Source organism: Coffea arabica, chromosome 2e (assembly GCF_036785885.1).
Source record: "Coffea arabica cultivar ET-39 chromosome 2e, Coffea Arabica ET-39 HiFi, whole genome shotgun sequence".
In the NCBI taxonomy this organism is placed as follows: Eukaryota; Viridiplantae; Streptophyta; class Magnoliopsida; order Gentianales; family Rubiaceae; genus Coffea; species Coffea arabica.
The window spans coordinates 51,721,354-51,746,098 of NC_092313.1; the positions used below are offsets into that span (position 1 = coordinate 51,721,354).

Here is a 24,745-nt window from a genome sequence, read left to right on the forward strand (position 1 = left end):
TATTAACAAACCTAATTACTTGAATAAACTCATCGAGCACTTGAGTTACTTCTTTAGAACTCTCGCTTGACTCAAAGTTATAAACATGCGACTCGAGTTCAACTCGAACTCGGTCAAAATCGAGTTCGAGGTGAATAGTTGACCAAAGTACTCATGAGTGTTCGTGAGCAGTTCGAATTTCTAGTAGCCACACTAGAGATTGATTGATTTTCATTGTGAATTGTCTCGTGTAGTTACATCTGATATTGCTCGAGTTATAGGGTGTGATTCATATTTCATGTGTTACCCGTATAGTTTTTCTTTATATTTTCATTAAAAAAAATTCACTTGCAGCTAACTTTATTATAAAGCTGTTGTTTACACTGAGAGAGAGAGAGAGAGAGAGAGAGAGAGAGAGAGAGAGAGAGAGAGATAAGTTGTATTATATGAGAAAGGAAATGTAAGTAATTGATTTTGAATTTAAAACATTTCACTTGCACTAAAAAAACGGTTAAAAGAAAAAATGGTTGTTGTTTACGCTGCCTATCCAATATCACCCGTGAGATAAAAAGATCTGGCCTGGTCAGGGTTACAAACGAATCGAACAGCTCGCGAGCGGCTCAAGTCAAGCTGGCTTGAGTCGAAATCGAACTCGAACTCGAGCTCAAGATATTAAGCTCGTTGCGAGCTCGAGTATATATATATATACACACATTTTTTATTTTTTAATTTTAAGTATATATTTTTTTTAATTTTTTAATTTTAAGTATATATATATTTTTATTTTAATAGTAAAATTATATATATATCATTAATATTTTATTATTTATTAAGAAAAAAAATATTATTTTATTTATTTTTTAAAAAATAAAATAATTATTTTTTATTTTTTTCGAGTTCGAGCTCGAGTTTTAAATTGTCGGCTTGTCGAGTTCGAGTTCACTAAAATTAAGTCAAGATTCGATTCGATTAGACTAAAACTCGACTCGACTCGACTCGTTTGCAACCGGCAGGTCTGGTAACGTAACCAACCCAAAGGCCATTCGAGTCAACAACAAACCAAAACGCAGTCATACAAACAAAGCCATCAAATGTCCGCCCCTCATTGTCTCTCTCTGTATCTTCACTAGGGGTGGCAATTCGGGTCCAAATCAGGTTGGCGGGTCGGGTTCGGGTCAACCCGTCAGAAAAAATCTGTTGACCCGAACCCGACCCGCCAACCCGTGACAGGTCAGGTATGCTGACCCGAACCCGAAAATTTCAGGTTGGCGGGTTGGCGGGTCGACCCGAAATGACCCGAAACTTAATTTTAATTTATTAATTTATCACTGTAATTTCTAATAAAATCAATTTCTCACAAAACTAATTACATAATCACGTAATAAAAATTTAAATAAATAATTTCAAACCAAATCTAAAATAAATTAAACACCGTAGAAGTGTTTTATCCCAAACAAAATATAAAATAAATTAAAACAGTATAAAATTAAAAAATAATATAATATATTATTTGTCTAAATATAATAATTTCAACTTCACACAAATTAAATAAATTCATTTAGGATTAAGTAATTAATGCCTTTGAAAAAAAAGAATAACTTAGTTTAGTTAGATAAAATTATTTTTATGTTTATTAAATTATTTTTAATTCGTAAACGGGTCATATCGGGTCATATCAGGTCGCCACGGGTTGACCCAAAATCGACCTGTTTTCTTTTCGGGTTCATCGGGTCCAACCCGATTCTGACCCGAATTCCCGAAATCTCAACCCAAACCCATTAATTTCGTGTTAGGTTCGTGTCGTGTTTTCAGGTCGTGTCGAAAATTGCCACCCCTAATCTTCACCATTGGCTACTCTGCTTCTCCAACATACATATATCTATATATATACACTGCAAAAAATCACAGAAACTAAGGCGAGAAAATCATAGCACCACTGCTTTTAGTTGCGGCTGCGAGAGAACTGAATACTGACAGTATTCTGATTGTAATTGTCAGGTGTGTATAACAATCAATGGCTGCCACAGCTGCCTTATCGGCAAACAGCCGCACTATCACAACCCCATCAAGCGGCAGATTGTTCTTCAACAGCTACGATAAGGGGCAGAAGAAGAGGCAAATTAATTTTCTGAAAATCAGAGCTTCTGATGATTCTGAGTGCAACACTGAAGAATGTGCCCCGGATAAGGAGGTGAATTCTACTTTTGTTTTTTTTTGGCTGGGTTTTGTTCCTGATTCAGTTATGGAATTCTCCTTTGTTGTTTGTCTTGATTTCAGCAAAAAAAAAAACAACTGATTTCGTTATTTGTTCCCTGTTAAAAACTGGGGTTTTCAAGGTACAAGGTGGTAATTGGTTTAATTTATTTGTTTATCTGTTGATTTATTGACATGGGAGAGCCATAGATATGAATTTGGGAGTGCGATATATGGTATTATTTGGACAAAGGTTAAAGCATGGCCAGGGTTTTGTACTTAGAAAATGACATTATCTTCTTGGGTAAAAGAAATAGATTAAGCTGCTTAATCATATTTAGCTTCAGGATTGCTATATTGTACTAGTAGTCTATTATACTGCATGTTTATGAACAAATTGTGGGTAGAAAATCGTTACATTTAGGTGATACATGGTTTCATCCTCTAATAGTACATAATCATACTCTCTTCCATTCTGTTTACTTTGTCGCCTTCCTGGATTTCGCACACACTTGCCTATTTCTGAGCCTTAATTTTACTTTATCTTAAACATTTTTTAGAAATTTAAATTTGTATGTAGTGTGTCTCAATGAGAACTCTTATACTCTGCAAACATATTTCAGCAATGCTAAATTAATCAATACCATAATTTATTGGTTACAAAAAGTTCCTTTGACCAAAAACTGACGGGGGGAACACTGACAGTAGGATGGAGGAACATTCTGTGAAAGATATAGGAACTGACACCCTGATTCTGTGTGAAGTTAATTAAAGTTAAAAATGTTTCTTATGCTTAAGATGAGAATTTCTACTGTTTGGTTATTGTGAAACAGGTTGGGAAGGTCAGTGTGGAGTGGTTAGCAGGTGAAAAAACTAAAGTGGTTGGTACATTTCCACCTCGTACTCAGGGATGGACTGGATATGTGGAGAAGGATACTGCTGGCCAGAAAAATATATACTCTGTTGAGGTAATAAGTAACTTCAAAATTGCACAGAACATGCTATTCTCTCTGATTGACAGCATAATCTTTTGTAATATGGATTTTAGAAGCCGAAGATACAGCTGCTAATATGTTAGCATTTAGTAATACAGACGAAGGATCGGATAAACGTTCAAATTCTCTTTTCCTTCTTTATAGGATTAGTTAGTGAGAGAGCTTGTGTGTGTTACAGAATCGGTATTGTTGTGAGACTGCAGTTTCATTTGATCATCGAAGTTTAGTCTCATGAGATAGATTTCTTTTCTTTGGATAAAAACAGCTGGATAGAAGAAGTTAAGTACAATAGGATTATGATGATAATAACTGACTAAGTAGAATACCAGGTTTTTGAAAAAACTTTAAGAGCTAATCAAGTATATTTTCATTCCTTTCATGGTTTCTTTTCAAACTGAAATTTGATGGTGCAAAGATAAGCTGATTCCGTGTATGAAAGCTGTGGGCAGGATATGATGTCATAATGACCTAGTAAGAACTATATTCTTCAAGAGATCTCTGAAGCTTATATCACTATATTCTTCTGTGCTACCAGCACAGATGATGGAAGGATGTATTGACTTGGATTTCTTTTGTGACCCTAGATAGGAGCTTATAAAGTGATTCTGCTTTTTAATTGATGTCTGCATATATGTGTGTCTATTCTGCTACAAGATGTTTGCTGTTGAGTAAAAGTGGTGTTAGTTCTCAATGGATTACATTGACCCGGGATGTTTTTATTTAGTCTGAGTAACTTATAGTTCTTTTTGAGATTCATAGGTTTCAGTCCAATCAATGCATGACATCGTAAGACAACATTTTGGCACCATACTGTACAGCATCCATGCTCTGGACATTTTTTGACTATGCTATTACAAATACCCTGGTCCTTTTGTTTTCTGATAACACTATTTGTGATCTGCAATATTTTAAGTGAAGATGTAAAATCATGTGTCAGCTTGCTTAAGTAGCTTTAGTCCGTTCCTTGTGATGACCAAGCTGCAAAAGCTGTAGGATGTCAAGCATGTCTAAGGCATATAGCCTCAGGAGCTGAAATGGACACAATTTCCTTTGGTATTAACAATTCTTTGTTCTATACTCTGATGTTTATCTGAAAACAACTTATATTCGATCTCTAAAGCATGTGTGCTGTACAGTCCTTGCCACTGCAAACATGAATTTTGCATATAGAAGAAGCTGTACACTGTAAAAGTGAGTTATGGATTGTTATCCGAAGTAATAGAGGATTTGTATGTTTTTATCAGAACTTCAGTACTTAATATTCTCTGAAAATCTTTTCCAAGGCAAAGAGTTGTTATGGTTTTGATCCTCTGAGACTAAACTCTAGTTCATTGTAATTAAAGATGAGAAATGTTAAGATCAATGTAGTTAAAGATGAGAAATGTTAAGAATTTGTAGTTGATAAAAGTAGGAAACACAATTTAAGCAACTACATTACCTGGTGAACTTCAACACGATGTTTGTTGACTCATTTGCTTCATCTTATAAGGTGCTTTTTAGGACTTCACATACATTCATTCAGTTATATTCTTGATAATATCTATGCTACCAAGTAAAAGGTATTTCAATTGACATTAGTTCAATAGAGTTTATCCCTACCTTTCTGGATTAACAAATATACCCGTCTTTTCCCATATACCTTTGGTGCTGGTTCACTTTCATGAGGTGGAATAGTCATTCTTTATTTCAGATCCTTGCTGGTAGCTCAAATCACAAGCTTGAGAGAGGTCATTGACAAATGCATTGTATAATGACACTTCTCCCATCCACTATGCATGCATTTTGTAATTCCCTTAGCAATTTCAATCTTCTACACAGACCCCTTTTTATTCATTTATTTTATTTATTTACTTTGGTACTCTTAAGCCCTTTCAGATAATGTGGATGGCTTTTTTCTACTTGGCCTTTTTGACCTAAAGTCTACTAATTTTCACAGCCTGCAGTTTATGTGGCAGAAAGTGCAATTAGTTCAGGAACTGCAGGTTCCTCTGCTGATGGATCAGAAAATACTATACTAGTTGCAGGTGGCCTTGCTTTGATCTCCATTGCTGCTGCATCCGCAATACTCCTTCAAGTTGGCAAGAATCCTCCTCCAATCCAGACAGTGGAATACTCTGGACCATCACTTAGTTACTATATCAACAAGTTTAAGCCAACCGAAATCATGGAAGCTGCGGCTCCCCTCGTGACAGTAACATCCACTTCGTTGCAATCAGAAAGCTCCAACATTGAAGTTCCCCAAGTTCGGGTTCTATCGGAATCTCTGCAGGACACTTCCATATCAAGTTCCAACATCTCTTAGGCTTGATTTTCTAGAATATGAAAGTCAAGCCAAATTTTTACTTGTATACTTTACGAATATGTAGTTTCCTGTAACATTAAACAAATTCTTTTTTCAAGAGAAGCATGTAGTTAAATTTTCATGCTACTGATGGAGAAAAGGTATAGTTTTCATCAAGCATTTATGATTATATTGGTTCTCTCCATCTTTTGAGTTCATTTTCCTCACACTTGAAATTTTATGGGACAAATGAACATAGCTAAAATTGAAGTGTTTTTCTAACAGATGCCAACGTACATAGTAATCACACCTAATTCACACCCAACTATCATATAAATGTACAAACTAATAATTATTACTATCCTTTGAATTTATATGCTTTCTTTAATTAGCCTTCTTTTTTCAAATATTTGACACTTGAACTACATTTTAATCATCGCGAATCTGCCCTCTTAAAGCTGTTTTTTTTGTAGGAACAAGACTAATCCCTCATAAGAATGCTAGTCCTTTATTCATAGTAAATACTTTTAAATATTCTCAATGGAAACTAACTTAAATATATCACTAAAAATTGAAAAGTTTTGAAATGTAAAAAACAAAAATCAACATTGTTACCTATAATATGGTAATCCTACTTAAACGTGCTAATTTTACCTAATATAAACACCAGAAAACAGTAATACACCACTTAAGATTGGAAAAAGACAGAAGTATAAAATGGACTCCTGAATATTCCTATTTTACAATATCATAATTTGTCGCGCCCCATTTTTCGTGATGAAAATAAGTATTTATAAAAGATATGATTTTATTTAAAATAAATGAAAAGAATATGTGAAAAAGGACCTAAAATGGGACTTTAAAAAATGCAACAGTTTGGGTTCAAAATTTAGTCTAAAAGGGTTTTTAAGAAAAAGAAGAGTCGCCACTTGGTATTGAATTTGGGTGTACAAAATCACACCAAAAATATTTTTGACAAAAATAAAATAAAATAAAACCCTTTTCGACAACTCCAGGTCTTTGAAAAATAAGAGAAAATGGGTTCGGAAGTCACGGTTGAAGAAATGGAAGGCAAAGGTTCGATTAACTCAAACCTAAGGCACCCTTTCAATCTAATCTAAACTAGTTGCGAGGTTTAGTCAAAATTTTCCTAATCTAACCCTTAATTTTATCACATTTGGATGTTTCCTACATGGATGCAAATCTAAATTTATAAAATATCGAAAGGGGTAAAATATTCATTCAAGGGTTTAATTGATACCAATCGCATTGATTGCGAAGGCCAAAATAATTCTTTCAAGGGGTCACGAGCAAGCATGAATGAAATTCAAAGAAAAGAAAAGAAACTTAAATTATATATCTAGATATAAGTGGGCAAAGAATAAGAATGCAATATAATGGGTACGGGAGACAAAAATTCGTGACATAATTTTCTTATACAGGGATCGATGAGGTATTTAAAATAAAGAATTATAATCACCCATATCCATGTTCAAAGAATAATTCTCCTAATATGAACAAGCAAATGAACTAACTTATTCTACAATTTCTTAAATGAGATGCAATTCTAAATGATATTATTAACACAGATAGAGGATAGGGGATAATATAATAGGGAATATCATGCAAATGAGAAAAGATCCTAAAAATGAAAATATGCATGAAAATGTAATGAACATCACACAAAAATAAATCTATCGCACGGACGATCTAAGGGTCTAGCGTTGGATTAGCCTATTTCTAAACATCCTTATTAACGTTGGACTAGCAAATAAACGGAGGGAGAAACCACAACTAGCGTTGGACTAATGTAATGACGTCATGCATTCTTAATACATAGTAAGATAAACAAGGCATAAATTAAAACAAATAAACACATAAGAGCACGTAGCACGTAACACGTAAGCATAATATCTAAATGTAAAAATACTAAGAAAAGCGGATAAATCACATAACACATAAGCCACATAAACATGCAAAAACTTATCTATTACAGTGGGGAATCTAACTACAATCTAAAATGGGGATATAAAGAAAATCCTATCTGCCCTATCTATTACAACAGGGGACCTAACTATAATTCTAAAAAGGGAAAATATAATAAAACAAATCTAATTATCCTATCTATTACATTTTTGAGGTATTTAAATGCCTCTCAAATAATTATAAAAACTAACTAAATAAATATAAGAAAATTTGGATGAACATTTAAACCAAATAAATAAAGCATATAAAAATATATAAAACATAGGAACACGTAGGAGCACATAAGAGCACGCAATTGACATTGAAATAATAATAATAGGGGTACCTCCCTTTTGAAGTGGTGACTAAATGGAGTCGAATTACCCTATTTATGCTCAAAATGAACAAAAGAATCATGGCACCAATTTAATTGAAAAACAATAATAATGATAAAAATACTAAATTCACCTTAAACATGTCAAACATAAAGGAATTTAAGAACATCTAAAAATTTCAAGTTACATATACTCAAAAGTAACATAATTAGCTATTTAAGAAAAGAAACAATCATAATAAAGAGAGTCAAAATCCATTAGGGACTAAATTGCAAAAATTGAAAAACCTTTTGGGGCTAAAAATATAATTTTTCCAAAGTTTAGAAGTCAAAATTAAATAAAAGATAAAGTTCATGGACCAAAGTGCAATTAATTTAAGGACCTAAGTGAAGCAGATTCAAAATGTTCTGGGCCACAGTAAAACTATTCCAAAGATCAGGGGCTAAAGTGCAAATTTGGGTTCCCTCTATTTCTTCTTTGGGCCAAAGCCATCCGGCCCGATCGAAAGTCCAAGCCAAAATGCACAGGCCAGCCCGTCTTGTTATTATTCAAGCTTGATCAAAAAAAGAAATGACTCATCAGAAAATAGACATTAGCCCAATTCCTTTTTTTTTTCTTTCTTTTCTTTTCTTTCTTTTTCCTTCTCATCTTCTTCTTCTTTTTGTTCTCCTTCCACTCTGGCAAGCTGAAGCTTACTTCAATTGGCGGCCATGGTGGCCGCCGGTGACGCCGCCACCATCGGATCGCCGCCGGCGACCTCTCCGGTCACCAAATTTCATCAAAATACACTTCCTCACTCGATTCTTCGTTTAGATTCCATTTTCGGAGATAGTTTTTACAAAAAAATGACCCGAAAGTGTCCAAAATGTCAAAAAATAATCCAGTTTTTATTCTTTTAAAACCCTTAAACTTTCACCAAAAATCATAAAAATTATACTATAACACTCCTTATAACTCTTACAATACAAATATGATTTTATTTTGACAAGAAAACAACATGAAAAGGCTAAAATAAAGTAAAACAGCCCCTAAATGAAGAAAAATATTTCAATGCCTTTAAAACTCAAAACTCCAAAAAATTTAGATAATCCAACATTTTCAAGCTTATGCTAGCTAATGGTCATCCATTTTAGCAAAACATACACACCAAATTCACTCCTTTAATTCGTTTTTCATTTAGACATTTTTTCAAACATTTGGCATGCATTTACAAAAAATTATTTCCTTTCTTAATCTGGATTACGACCTTCCCTAAAATTTCACCGATACAACAACAACAAAACCAGCAAAATAAAACAACACACAAGCAATCACACATACATTCAATCTAGTTAATTAAAAAAAGAAAAGCTAGAAAAAAGGACAAGAAATACCTCAATGAAGAGTTTGGTCCCTTGGCCAAAGTTTTTGATGAGATTGCCAAGCTCCAATAGCTCAACCAGTCGCTGCCTCCCTTTTGTTGTCTGCAAGTGTGTTTGTATGTTGTGTGAATTGAGCGAAGTGGGGGGTATAGAATCGAGAGAGAGTGAGGGACAGATTTTTCTTCTTCTCTGTTTTCTTTCTTCTACCCAAGTCCGAGAGAGGGAAAGAGTGAGGAGTAAGAGTGGAGTGTTTTCTTTTTTGGCTCGTCTCTTCAGAGCAAACGAAAGGCGAGATATGTATGTTGGGAGCAAAAGTGGAGCTTGTGTGTTTGGTTAGTAAAAATAATGGTTTTCCAAATGACAAGAAATATGCATGAAATAACATGATGGATTTTTACCAAAATGAGAAGAAAGGTCAAATGAGGATGGAGTGTAAAAATGGGTTAATAGTGGTTTTCGTGAAACAAAAATGATTATGATGATTTTTTTTTCTTGATTTTCTTCTTTCTTTGTTTTGTTTGTTTGTTTTTCTTTTTCCTAAAATAAACCTGCAAAAAATGAAAAAAATACACATTAAAATGTAAGAAAATAAATAACTCATTAAATAGAAAAAATTCAAGAAAATATTAAAAATTGACAAAAATTTGGTGTCTACAACTTGCCACTCTTTGTCTAGAGTTTCAAAGAAATTCAAGACAAAAACGTAGACACCAAATTGCTTACCTATTTCTTCTAATTGCACCTGAACTAAAATTACAAACCAACACTTGGCTATAATTATTGGGCAAAATGATGCAATAATGTTGCAAAACACGTGACGGAACTCATGTAGAATTGCCTACGTATCCCGCCATGGGAATCAGGTCAAACGTAGTTCGAATACGAGTGAACAACAATGAAACAAGTACATTGATCATCTGTGATCTTTGCAAAGTCAAAGAAGTCTGAGCTCTCAGAACTTCTAAACATAAAATACAAAATGAATGATAAAGTACAATTATTAATCAAAATAGTCAAGAAAAGTGGATTGTAAATAATTTAGAAAAAGATGCGCGGAAAGACGCGGTTATGCTCCAAGAAGGGAGGTAGAAGGGTGCGCGGCGGACACTGAGCTCGCCAACAGGAAATTAAATTTGATTGTCAGGAAATAACAGATTGGTGGGATAAAACCCGAGTCCAATATAAATAAAAATTATCGATGGGATAAAATCCAAACCCGCCGTGGTTGGTGGAATACAACCTGAGCCCAACAAAATAAAACGATCAGTGGGATAAAACTCGAGTCTGCCAAGGTTGGTGGAATACAACTCAAGCCCAATGAAATAAAAAACGGTCAGTCGGATAAAACCCGAGCCTGCCGAGATTGGTGGGATAAAACTTGAACCCAACAAAAATAAAAAGGGTCAGTGGGATAAAACCCGAACCTGCCGAGATTGGTGGGATAAAACCCAAACCCAACGAAATAAAAATCGGTCAGTGGGATAATACCTGAGCTTGCCGAGGTTGATGGGATAAAACTCAACCCCAACGAAATAAAAAATGGTCAATGGGATAAAATCCGAGGCTGCCGAAATTAGTGGGATAAAAAAATAAAAACGGTCAGTGGTGGTTGGTGGGATAAAACCCAAACCCAACGAAATAAAACCGGTCAGTGGGATAAAATTCAAATTTGCCAAGGTTTGTGGGATAAAATCCAAACCCAACGAAATAAAAAACAGTCAATGAGATAAAACCTGTGCCTGCCGAGATTAGTGGGATAAAATCCAACCCCAACGAAATAAAAAACGGTCAGTGAGATAAAACCCGAACCTGCCGAGATTGGTGAGATAAAACTCGAGTCCAACAAAAATAAAAACGGTCAGTAGGGGTTGGTGGGATAAAACCCAAACCCAACGAAATAAAAACCGGTCAGTGGGATAAAACTCAAACCTGCCGAGGTTGGTGGGATAAAACTCAAGCCCAACGAAATGAAAAATGGTCAGTGGGATAAAACTCGAGTCTGCTGAGATTAGTGGGATAAAATCCAAACCCAACGAAATAAAAACCGGTCAGTGGGGATTGGTGGTGTAGACACCAAATTTTTGACTTTATTTTTCATTATTAGTTTTATTGATATTTATTTTAGTTTGGTTTTACTAATCTCATTTTTAGACATTTTGGCATTAAAAAAAGGAAAAAAGTGAAAAATGATGAAAAATGAAAAGAAAAATGAAAAATTACAATTTTGCTGTTTATTATTTCTAGTTTATTTATTTTTACCTGATGTTAATTAAATTGTTGGTTTTTACTTAATTTTATTATCATTTTGCTAAATTACTTTAATAAAAAAAAAAAAAAAAGAGGCCGCGTCATGCAAGCTGCGTATTTTGGCAGCTTGCAAAGAAGAGTGGTACATGGCCATCGGATGGCCTGGGTTGAAGAGGAATCTCCTCTTCCATCCTCACCCTTGAGGTGAGGGTTGGCCTGGTATAAATACAAGAAAGAACAACAGCCGCAAGCAGGAGAAGGGAGAGGGGAGCGAACGGAAAGAAAAAACTGGAGCAAGAGAGAAACAGAAAAAGAGCAAGGAGAGAGTGAACGGCGGAGTTTGGAAAAGAAAGACACAACCGAGGAGTTCTCGGGAAAAAGGAAAAACAAAAACAGTGAGAGGAGAGAGGTTGACGGCTAGAGAAGTTTTTGGAGAGAGTGGAAACGGCTGCGAGAAGAAAACAGCGAGAGAAAGGAGAGGTTCTTTGGGGAGTGAAGAGCTGAGAAGGAAAAGGAGAGCTGGAGTTGCAGAGAGATAGAGAGGGACGGCTGTAAACCTGAAAGAAAGAAGAGTGGAAGCCGGTGGCAGGAAAAGGAACGGCAAAGGGGATTTTTTTTCCAGACGCGGGGCATCAAGCGCAGAAGAGGAACTCCAGAATCTGAACAGCAAGCTAGCATCTTTCTTCACTGGAATTCAAATCTTGCCATCCCCGAATTCTTCCCGTTTTACTGGCGTTTCCTGGTGTTAAAGGTAAACCTCTTCCCTATCTTCCAATCGCATTCCATCAGCTTAAGAAAAGCAGTGTAATCTTGCGATGCCTGAGCCTTCTTCAGCAATATTGTACCTTGAAATCTGTTGGGTAGTGATTCATTTCTGGAGTCTGATGTCAGTTGTGGTGTTTATTGTGAAAATGATGGTTTTAGAATGGGTTTTTAGCATGATATTTCATCGCATGAATTCAATTAAAGAAAAACAGTCGCGGCAAGCTTGGAACTTTCAGCTTGTTGCAGTGTTCTTCCTTTTGATGCATTGGAGTTTCGTTTTTCTGATGTCAAAATGTTTGTTTTGGGTTGCCTCTGCTGTGTGTAATTCTTTCCGGAAGCCTAGGTCTGCCAGGTTTGATATGTTAGCCAGTGTTTGTTGCTAAGCATAGACGGATAAGCGCTTGTTGGTGATTTCTGTAGAACTGCGTTTTGTATCTTGATGTTTTCGGCTGTACGGTTCTAAATGGGTTGGGATTGACCTCCAGGGCAGTAGGTCATGTGCCTACCTGCTCCATTGGAGCTCATAGAAGGTGTCATGTGCATGCTGAATTGGAAAATTGCCGCAAGCTTGGAAACCAAAATGCAGTAGTTTGGGTCTGCGTTGTTGCCGAAGCTTTTGTTTTCTTTTGTTATATGAAACTTGCATGATAGTATTCCCATAAATCCCATTGTGGTTAAGTGGTAACCCTGTTTGATTAGTGTGCGTTTGGCATTTCATTGGCATGGGTTTGAAGCTGCAAACTTTCGTGGCAAAGCAAAAGCTGTTGCACTCTTATTGCTGTCTTCCTTTCCATGAATCTTCACACGTAATGCATGTCTAATCTTATGTCGAAGGGAGGGAATGGGAGTTTGATGTTTGAGTTTGCAAGTAGGGGTCTAAAACAGAAAAACTTGAGCTAGCTATGATCGAATGCTTGCTGTGAAAAAGCAAGCCAGGCTTGCCGAATCTCTTTGCACAGAATTTTCCAGCTTTGGCATGTTTGTTTTCTTCTATGTTTTGGTTCGTTTGAATGCTGCAATTATGTGTTATGATGCTTAGATTAGCTTTGAATGTTTGGTTGAAAGATTTTTGATCAAAATTAGTGTTAAGGTTGATATCTGCTTGCGAGAATGCAAGTTGAGGTGGTTTCTTGGCTGCAGAAATGTTTGTTTTTTGGTTGCAGAATGTTTGCCCACGTAGCTTGCATGAATTTGCATGAAATAAAATTCTGAATTTGCACTTTGACCCCCCAAGTTCCCCTTTATTTCACTATGACCCAACCATTAAATAATTTCATCAATTTGGTCCTTGATAATTTTAATTCGTGCAACTTCATTGCTTGTTTGCTTCAATTAACTACCATGCTTTGTTTCAATTGCGTTTAAGTCATGACTTTGGGGGCTTTATGATCAAATGAGTTTGTGATTGCCTATTTCCTTTAATTTTCCCAAATAAATTGGTACCTTGACCATTTCTTTTATTTTGGAGGATAAATAAGTGATTTCACTTCATTGGGGCCCAATTGCAAGGGAGGTAACCTCTATCTCCTTAACTTTCATTTCTCCTACGTGCTCCTACGTGTTATGTGAATATGCATGTCTACTTCGCTTTCCTTGCCCTTCTTTAATTCCTTGCATTTATTTCATTTACTTTACTTTTATTTAAGTTATTCATTATGGGGTATGTGTACACCTCTTGGCTTGTAATAGATAGGGCTTGGCGAGCTTTCTTGTCCATTTTCCCTTTCCCTTTTTTAAGTTATTCATTATGGGGTATGTGTACACCTCTTGGTTTGTAATAGATAGGGCTTGGCGAGCAAATTTGGTCCATTTTCCCCTTCCCCTTTTGTTTTAGTTAGCAAGTGTAATAATTAGGGCCTTAATTTGCGTTGCATGCCTATGTGTTATTTGTTAAGTGCTTTCTTAGGCTCTTGCATCTAGTCGAGCATGCTAAGTGTTATGTGCTACGTGTTTATAAGTGATTTGCATGTCTACTCGCTTTCCATAGTGTGGATGAATGGAATGGATGAATGTACGTCACCACACTAGTCCAACGCTAGTTGTGGCTTCTTTTATTGTTTCCACTAGTCTAATGCTAGTAGGAATTCATAGAAAGGGCTAGTCCAACGCTAGACCCAATAGGATTTTTCCTTTGTTTTTCATTAATGCATTATTTGCCTGTTCACTACACATCATGCATTTTTCCTTAGTTTTATCATCTGGCATGCTCCTCGATTCCCCTTTCCCCTCACTTTAGGTCTTGCATCTCATGCTAATTAGGGTACATTTGCCTGAAGAGTCCCCTTCTGATAAGGGAAACGAGCGAGTGTGGCTACTCGATAGCCTTAGCACGCTAGTTCCCCCTTCTATCAAAGGAAAAATCAAGTCACAAAGTTAGGACTCCCCGTTCCCGTTTTGATGCATTCCTATAGGATTCACGCATTTCATTCATTCACTATCACTTACTGTATATTCCATTCCTCTTTCTACATTCTCACTTCACACTACTTTCGTTTTACACGTTTTTTTGCTCAAAACATGAAAGTTGTAGGTATTGATGAGTTTAGTGTGTCTGCAAAATTTCAGGGCATTTTGAGTAGTATAGAGAGAGTTATGCCGTTTTTACTGTTGCTGTTTTTGGTGCACAGAATGTCCGAACTGCGATAGTAATTGCCTGTTTTGACTGGAATTGGTTTGGATTTTGAAGTTGGTGTCTTCTGAGTAAATGTAGCTGGATGTTTTAGCTAACTTATGCCTTTGGAATTTCGGCATTTGGACCTGTGTAGGCTGAGATTGACGTATTACAGTTTTGTGTGTTTTGCAAACCTGTTTTGGTAATTCTGGTTTGGTATTTGGCACTTTTGACCTAGTTGTGCTAGGATTTGGACTGAGAGGCCTTCTACATTGTTGTAGCTCTGTTTCTTGGATTCGAAATGGTGGGTCTTACACCCCCATCCGACATTTGTAGTGAGAGTTGTGCCATTACCGCATTATGAGGTCAAATCCGGTTTTCTTATCAAGGCTTAGGTTAAAGCCCTTTCTTAATTTCTGGTTTGCTTTCATGCTTGTATATGTTTATAAAACCCTATTGGGGTTGTGAATTGGTGTTGTTTATGGCTCGGTATGGTTTCTTGTTTTATGATATTGTGAGCCTATGGAACGGCTCTTGACATGAAATGCTTATGTGTGTGTTGTTGGGTTGTGATTGAAGAAAAATAATGAAGCCTTAATGGCTGGAAAAGTAAGAAGTTTAGGGGAGGTGCTGCCCGATTTTCTAGGCCGTTTGGTTCCTTTAAGTTGGATTTGCCTTTTGGTGGAAATGAAAGGCTTTTGGGTTGTTTGCGCCTAAGTCTTCAATGTTACCTTTTTGTTTCCAAGAAAATCATGTTTTCCACCCTTGCATTAGTAATTATTTGGCGAGGCATACGACTAGTAGTCGAGGCTCATGTGCATTGTGGTTACTCGATTATGGATGTGAAACCTTCAATTGGTTTACTTTGATTATTTTAGGGTTTCTTGGCGATTAAGGCCAATCTGAAGTGAAAACTTTTGAAGTTGAGCCGGTGAGTGTACCACTCCCCTCCATTGCTGTTTAACTTGATTTCTGCTCTGCAATCTGTTTATTTGTTCGAGACGAGGGTGTACTTTATCACACTCGTTCTCTAGTCTGTTCATATGCCAATTTACTATGCAAAATTTGAATCCGTTATCTGTGTCTGCATCTGTTCGGATTTCTATGACCTATGAGCTCAATCCTGTGGCTAAGTTATTCGAGTCGGGCCGGCAAGGGCCTGGACGATTAGATAACGAACCACGGTAGTCTGTTCGGGGATTTTGGGTATTGAGACCCTTGATTCCGGGTATACTCGAGTATTACCATTTCTGTTCGGTTACGGTGAGCGGGCCCGGTAAAGGGGTGTTTGGTGGACGGAATTCGGAGTAAAGAGGGGTCTACGGACGCATTGGTTCTATATACGTTGACGGAGAGTCAACCGGTTTGGATCAAGTACTGCGCTGGAAATTTGGCTCCTGAGAGCCACCCGTATCCTTCTGATTTGAATCATTGGTTCTTTTGCTTTACCTCTGACATGTGTACCTGATTTGATAAATGTGAAATACCATGATTTTAATTCTATCTGTTTGGTACCTCATTGAGCGCAAGCTCACCCCTTTCTGTTCCTTTTGTTTTCCTTACAGGAAAATAAACCCTTTTGGTCTGGATTTGACAAATGGCTGCCAAATTGAGCTAGTTGAACATATCTTTTGTATAGCTCATGTATTAAAACCCTAAGTGTACTTTTGGGGCGTTTTCTCTTTTGATTTGGCAAATTTGAAAACTTTTGTATGTCATTTTGATTTGTAAACGCTAAAGTTCAGATGTGAATGTTTGTTGGCTATTCCGGTTGGGTTCTGTCGGGTCGGTCACTATTCATGGCCGACTCCGGATTTCATTCTTTTATTTTGGGATATTTTACCATTTTGACTCGTTTACGCTCGTTCGTAAGTTCCGGATCGCTATAGATAGTTCGAGTCTGCATCGTGAGTCCTGGCGAGAGATGGGCAGGCAGTCCGCTCATCCCTTTGGTTCGCCTTAGGGGAAAGTGGGGCTGTTACATTTTTTCAACTACTTACACTCTATACCATATCACTCGCACACATGCACTTGATGGCGTTTTCACCTTATCATTCTTTACTCACCTTACCTTGTAAAGACATTTGCACACCTCCACTTATATCTTATTACTTTTATCATTTTTTCTCACTTCACACAAACTCACACTTTCACATGGCATGCATTCATTGCACTCATTTTTACGTCATTTAGGATTATGTGTGACCTCTCCAAAAGGATCGTTGTTGGGCTTCACAATTAATGTGATTGGCACCACTCAACCTTTGAAGAGAAATTTCCCCCATGTCCCCCTAGGTCTAGGCTTTTGCATTCATATAGACTTATCCAACACGCTATACATACTTTGGGTAGAAAAATTAGGAAAGATGGGGCTAAATCACGCAACTAGCCTTGGCTAGGTCGAAGGGGTGCCTTGGATTTTATCCTTGCCTTCCCCTTCGTCAAATGTGACTCCCGAACCTTTTTCGTTGGTTTACGTGGACTAGGAGTCGTTCAAAAGGGGTTTCTTTCTATCTTTCCTTTAGAAAATTTCTTTTTGGGTGACTTGGTACACCCTAACTCTATACCAAGTGGCGACTCCATTTTTCATTAAAAAAAACCCCCTTTTGAACTTTGTTTGGCCAAATCGTCGCATTCTAAAGTCCCATGGCCTTTTATTTTCACTTTCACACGTTCACATATTCCACACTACTCACACACCACACATCATCATCAAAAAGTGGGGCGCGACAGTTGGCGACTCCACTGGGGACTTCCTAAGTGGGTCCAAGCATTTGATTTGGCCATTCTTTTCCTTTTTCTACCCTTTTTATGTATAGCATTTGGATAGTAGGGTTGCATTTTCTATTTTAGGGCCTTTTGCCTCGCGCGCGTATCAAACTATTCCTTCACTCACGTGTGTATGATTGGTTGATTGGATGTATGTTGTACTTGTTTTATCTCGCGCTTTGCATTGCATTTGGGCGGGGGACATACCCTAGAGCCTCGCATTGGTTCTTGATCCCTCCCCTCCAAACGAGCACTAGCATACGTGCATACGCTTTAATTTTATCCCTCTTTTATTTTTTCTTTTAGTGGCTTGTCACGCCACTCCACCCTATTAGGATTGTAGGCGACTCACTTGGACTTGTGATCGCGACACGATGTGTGCGTAGCTTGATCCGAGGGGTCACTCAATCTTCCATTTTAAGCTTTGGGTTCATAGCCTTTAGCTTTTAGTCAAAGGTTGAGGATTTTTGATAGATTCACTCATGACATGTAGCCGTGACACGATGTGTGCGTAGCAATGTCTGGGGAATCGCTCGAGCCACCGACAAAGAACCTTGGAATTGATGACCCTTGGTTTCCAAGTCTGAAGGCTCGGGGACCTAAAACCTATCGAGTCTAGTTGCATTAGTGAACCAATACCTCATGCATCCATGGTAGTTTACCTAGGGTAGAGTCGGCCTTACCCTATTAGGGACACTATTCACGAGGGGAGGGGTCCAACCCCTTTCTCCTTTTTATTGCTTTATTTCTTTGTGTTGATTTCATTGCTACAATGTGTTATGTGTATTTATCTGGCTGAACTAACTTTTTCTTGGTTTTGTGTCCCCATTGCATTCACAAACCCTAGCAAATAAGAGGTCTGGCATGACCTTCTTTTAGAACCTACCCTCGTAGATAGGTTATTGCACGTTTAAAGATTTTGGGATATTGCATTCATAGATTAATAATTGCATAGTATTCTAAGCCTACCTTGGCGTAATAAAGGGTCCCTTAGGTCATGTTTCATTTCGAATTGCATATTTTACTGCTTTAATAAAATGGCATCATGCATAAACTCTAGAAAGGGAATGCCATTTAGGGGATCCCGTGTCAGGAATAAACCACATTGTGTCTCGGATACTTAATCCAAAGAGACTTGCACGTTTACATTTTGTACCATCCAAAGGGGTATTGCACAAGGTAAGGTAGGATCCGATCGTCTTCATAGAGTGATCTTTGGAATATGAGCATCTAATAATCACTTTTTGGCCATTTTATCAAATTGGTAAAAATCCCTTGCGTGAAGGACATTAATTTGAAGAAATTCACAAATGATTCCTCCTATTGAGACGATAAATAAATTGAGGCCAAAATTTGATTTTTAGAAGGTCATAGACTAATGCACCTTAATAATTTTGAAATAACCAATGGCCGGACAATTCAACCAATCCATTTTGCCAATTCATTCAATAAATCGTCAATTCATTTGACCAATTTACCCTTTTTAGGGTCATTCGGCCGATTTTTGAATCAATCATTCATTTGGCCAATTTACCCATTTTTAGGGCAGCCGAGCCGATTTTGAATAAATCAAGTTTCGTTCAATCTATTTGATCAATTTACCTTCTTGGGGTGATCTGATTAATTTTGGATAAATAAACTTCATTCAATTCATTTGACCTGTTTCCCTTTTTAGGGTAATCCGGTCGATTTTTAATAAATGGTCAATTTCATTTGACCAATTAGGATTTCAATGTCGAATTTCAAAATGGAAAACCTAGTCGATTTTGAGCAAAACATCCATTGCATCCAGCCATTTGATCAGTTGGAGTTTTGACCCGTGCTTCACTAAGAAAAGTTGTCAAAACGAATTCCAATCTCTTCGATAGAAAGTTTGTCAAGGTCAAACCCGTGCGTTTTTGCAAGTTCTTGTATCGATCAAAAGTGATCAATCCCTTCAGACGAGGTCCTCATTTTGACAAACGTCTCTTCTCATTCCAATGGGCCAAATTTTTCAAATTATTTTTCACTCCATAAGCCGATTGGATCCATCAGGTATGGTATAGTGCCTACCTCAGAGGATTGCATCCTCATGCTAGGCCTACCCTTAGCACAAAAAGGGTTCCCCCATAGGGCATGCATACAGATTTTATGGTTTTGATTACTAACTCTGGGTATTTTTCTTTTGTTTTTCCCCTCCCCCTGCATTCATAAAAATAGTTCAATAAGGTGAAAAATATCTTTCCATATCTGATAACAATTTTAATCTGATAAGGTTTGAAAATTACAAGTATTACTTGATTCTCAGGCAAGCCTTACAATGTGAATTCGAAAATTCATCTGAAAGCGCTCGCGCAAAACATCTAAGGGATTTCATTGCTCGAAGAAGAAAGGGATATGTGTATACATGTGCAAAGGAGTTTTGTAGAATTTTTCTCATATGTATTGCTTTTAAATTTTTCAAACATAGGTATTAATGAAGCTTTTGTTCAGACAATTATTGTTTTGTATGTAAATTCATGAACATTTCATTGTTTATTTTTGCTCATTGGAGATTTCATGATGAATTTTGAGAAATAAGACTAAATTGAGAGTTTTTTCAACCTCCAGCCCGAAAATTTGCAAGTGTATGCTTTCTAAAATCCTTGTGTACACTAGATTGCTGATTCGAGCTACACAATAAGAGCGTTCAAAAAAAAATTAAAAGGGTCACTCAAAAGGCCCAATGAGATACCTTTCTCCTTCACTTAATTCCAAAATAAAGTCAGTCACATTGATTGATAAATTGGGGCAACTTTTGCTTGAAAATGTTCAAGGTATCTAATCCGATTCAATCACATCTAAGTGAAAGCAAAAATGTGCATTATTCTTGTTTGTTTTGAAAATTTGGAATGATACTTCGAGCATTCTTTTCTCTACCTATACACATTTTATCATTTGCTCTCCCATTTGAGCCTTTGAAAGAATAATTTCGTTTCAAATAAAGGCCTTAATGATCTCTAGCCTACATTGGGAAGATTTTCAAAAGGGAGTGGGTTCTCAACGAGCAATTCGTTACTTTGGTTGTCATGAAGGTGTAAGAATGATATTTTGGCCGTCATTTCTACAACCTAAACACTGATCATCCCTTGCATCCTCATTTGAGCTAAAAATTGGTGGTTCTTTTCGAGTGCACATATGATCGCACCCCACATTAGGGAAGGAGATTGGGGAATTTTGAAAAAGGAAAAAAAAGAAAAGGGGAAAGGGAACCGCGAATTGGGGAAAATTGATTCCACTTGGGTTCCAATTTTGAAAAAAGAAGAAAAGGAAGAATTTTGTCCGCGTGGATCACCTATGTTTCACAAATATGGATGAACAAGGGTCTTCCTCAGTCAGTTAATTCAGATACATGCAAAAAATTTCGCATTAACGAAAGTTTCCTTTCAGAGTTATTGTAAGGGACGGAACAAAGGTCAGGCCCTCTTCTTTTCCAATCAAACATTCTATCCCTAGTTATCCCTTTTGAGCCTTCAGAATAAATTATTTCGTTTGGCAATCTCTGAGAATCGCAAACCCCACACTGGGGGCAAGTTTGAGTTGAAAAAGGAAAATTTCAAGAAGTGAAAAAGTGAAAAGCCACAAAATCAAAAACAAAAGGAGAAAAGAGAACCTCAGTTCAAAAATAAACTGGAGCAAATTTCAAAGAATGGCAAAAGGCCGAAAAGTCAAAAGAAGAAAGAAAATGAAAATGAAAATGAAAAAGCCTCAATTGAGCATAAACTGGGGCAAATTCTGACTTAGCCCTAAAATAGGGTTGGCGCAACAATGCGATCTCGGATTCTTCAAACCACTTTTGAAATCCGCTTTCAAGCCTTAACTTTTCTAAGCACCCCACCTGACCCCATTACAAAAGCCGAAAGTCCTGACTTCTGTTCTTTACAATGGCCCTGTCAAGAAAATTTCTGATGCTAGAAAATTTTAGCTGTATTTCTGAATTGATTAGGTGTGAGGTTGACACTGCTCTTCATGTGAAAACCCGCGAGGGCACTTTTGAAAAAAGAAGAAAAAAGGAAGGAAAAAGGAAAAAGCGAGCGAAATGAATGCAAAAGAAAAGTGCAAAAAGATTCGACGCTGAAGTCCCTGGTGAACGATGAAAAAATGCAAACAAAGTTTGAGATCTTTTGAGTCCAAAATAGGGGTAATTTTGGAAAAATGCGATCTTCGGTGCAATGTCCCTGAAAGTCTTATTCTTTAACTATCATTTTCAAGCCACATTACAAGCTCATAAAGTCCATCTATCATTTTGACTTATTCCTTCATGACAACCCAAAGTGAGGATTATGCTCATAAGAAATCCATCGATCACTCATGATCATAAGAGTATAACCAGTTTTCGCATGTTTAGCTATCGTTTCTACCCATTTATGGCAAGCTTAAAGCTTAAATGTTGACTCAATTTTCTTAAGAAATAAGGGTGACAAACTATTTGCTTTCACTAAGATGTGATGTTGAATGCATTACAATTTTGGGCACAAGAACCAGACAAATCTTGACCTCTCATTTCCCTCAACCCCCTCAAAAATAAAAAACAAGACCACTGGATTGCTCCTGAAAAATGAGCCAATAAGAGGTGATGATCCATTACCTTAAGCACTGATGCTAAAAGTGAGGAAGAAATCTTTTGTGATTTGGCATTATTTTGAGAAATTCATCATGAAATTTTCTGTATGAGTCATGCAAGACGTTCAATTTTCTTCATATTATATAGAAAACACAGTTTCTTACTTTGTTCAAATAAATGGAGAGGCATCCAAACCAATTTTTGCAATCAAATGGGCCCATACTGGGGCAAAATTTTTATTTGCAAGATTTCCCAAAATAAGCCCACACTGGGGCAAATTTTTTATAGTTCATTTGAGGATTTCGTCAAAGATTCAATCAAGACTTTCAAATCAATCACGCTATTCTTTCCATGAGTAGTAGTTGCAAAAATAATTCAAGTGCATGTCATACTTTGGCAAGCCCCTATGCAGGTATTCATAGTTGAAATCAACGAAAGAGCTTCTGAGTTGTGGAAGGCCGATGCCGAAGAAAGAGAAGAAAGAAGGGAAAAGGGCCCTACACTGGGGCAAATAATTTCGACAAGTCTCTCTCAGTCAGGAAAAATCAAAAATAAAAAAATCAAAAAATCAAATCAAGTTCATCACGGCAGGCTCGGGTTTGATCCCACTGTCCGATTGTCAAGACATTTTCATCGCTACTGGAACATGGGTTAGTCCCGCCAGTAAGCATTTCATTTTTTACATCGCCACTGGAGCGTGAGGTTAGTCCCGCCAGTGTGCATTTCATTTTCACAACCACTGGAGCATGAGGTTAGTCCCGCCAGTGTGCATTTCATTTTCACAGTCACTGGAGCGTGAGGTTAGTCCCGCCAGTGAGCATTTCATTTTCACAGCCACTGGAGCTGGGTTTGTCCCGCCAGTAAGCATTTCATTTTCATCGCTGCTGGAGCTGGGTTTGTCCCGCCAGTAAGCATCTTCATTTGCATTTGCCGCTAGCCGTTGGGTTTGTCCCACTAGTGTGCCTTTTAATTGCATTCGCCGCTAGCCGTTGGGTTTGTCCCACTAGTGTGCCTTTCAATTGCATTCGCCGCTAGCCGTTGGGTTTGTCCCACTAGTGTGCCTTTCATTTGCATTTGCCGCTAGCCGTTGGGTTTGTCCCACTAGTGTGCCTTTCAATTGCATTCGCCGCTAGCCGTTGGGTTTGTCCCACTAGTGTGCCTTTCATTTGCATTTGCCGCTAGCCGTTGGATTTGTCCCACTAGTGTGCCTTTTAATTGCATTCGCCGCTAGCCGTTGGGTTTGTCCCACTAGTGTGCCTTTCATTTGCATTTGCCGCTAGCCGTTGGGTTTGTCCCACTAGTGTGCCTTTCATTTGCATTCGCCGCTAGCCGTTGGGTTTGTCCCACTAGTGTGCCTTTCATTTGCTTTCGCCACTAGCCGTTGGGTTTGTCCCACTAGTGTGCCTTTTAATTGCATTCGCCGCTAGCCGTTGGGTTTGTCCCACTAGTGTGCCTTTTAATTGCATTCGCCGCTAGCCGTTGGGTTTGTCCCACTAGTGTGCCTTTCATTTGCATTCGCCGCTAGCCGTTGGGTTTGTCCCATTAGTGTGCATCATCACTTTACATTTCTGTTCGGGCCAGTCCCATGATTAAAGCTTATTCGGGTCAGTCCCATGATTTAAAGCTTATTCGGGTCAGTCCCATGATTAAAGCTTATTCGGGTCAGTCCCATGATTAAAGCTTATTCGGGTCAGTCCCATGATTAAAAGCTTATTCGGGTCAGTCCCATGATTAAAGCTTATTCGGGTCAGTCCCATGATTAAAGCTTATTCGGGTCAGTCCCATGATTAAAAGCTTATTCGGGTCAGTCCCATGATTATGTTATTCTTGGTTTTGATGATCACAAAAGTTCGTTTATACTGACCAAGATTGATCAGGCCTGATGGAACAAGGAAAGCATATGTTTGATTGACTCCAGTCTACGATGCTTTGGATGTGGCAAACAAGATTGAAATAATATAAATGAATTTAGTCATTGTTTTGTTCCGATCAAAGATACTGTCTTTTAAGTATGTTTAGTTGGTCATTCTTGGTACTTTGAAATGTTTATCTAACCTCCTTCAAATACAAGTGTTTCTGTCTATCCAAGAATCAGGTTCAAATATGTCATGAAATGCAAGACAACCAAAATGAGAAGCAAAAACAGGACAATCAGGTCGGACGGCCGAAAGGAAACTGTTGGACGTCCGGAAGGATCGGACGCACACCTCGGACGCATATCAACCAGATCGGACGTCCGAAAAATTCCAAGATAACTTGCTAGCTCTCGGCCTACGATCGGACGCTGTGCTGTCGGACGACAAAAATCTCATCGGACGTCCGAACTTCAACTTGGCTATTTTCGGACGATTGGTTCGGACGATGATTTGATCGTCGGACGTCCGAAAGCCCCAACGGCTAGCTGACCCTTCATCTGCCTTCTATCCGTTGGAAGCTTTAATGAAGCTCATTTCTGTTCCCCTTTAAAAACAAACTGTTCTGAACGAAGGGAGGACTTTTGCACACTTTGTTTACAAGATCTCAAGAGATATTTTAGCTAGAAAATAGTCTCCAAAGCTAGATTTGTTTTAAAGTGGTGTGAATTTCTGGTGAGCATTTCTTTTGTGATTGAAAGGATCTTTAGTGTAGCTTTGTTGAGGGTTTTCTGAGTGATTGTAAAACT

The 24,745-nt window shown here is 37.6% G+C and overlaps 1 protein-coding gene across 1 annotated transcript; it reads left to right on the forward strand.

The window, feature by feature from the left end:
- Positions 1-1,870: 1,870 nt before the first annotated feature.
- On the forward strand, positions 1,871-5,653 carry LOC140037021 (protein MAINTENANCE OF PSII UNDER HIGH LIGHT 1-like). Its single transcript, XM_072080561.1, has 3 exons — positions 1,871-2,170; positions 3,006-3,140; positions 5,104-5,653. The coding sequence occupies exons 1-3, from the start codon at positions 1,994-1,996 to the stop codon at positions 5,467-5,469; spliced, it is 678 nt and encodes a 225-aa protein (XP_071936662.1). The 5' UTR covers positions 1,871-1,993; the 3' UTR covers positions 5,470-5,653.
- The last annotated feature ends 19,092 nt before the right edge of the window (positions 5,654-24,745 follow it).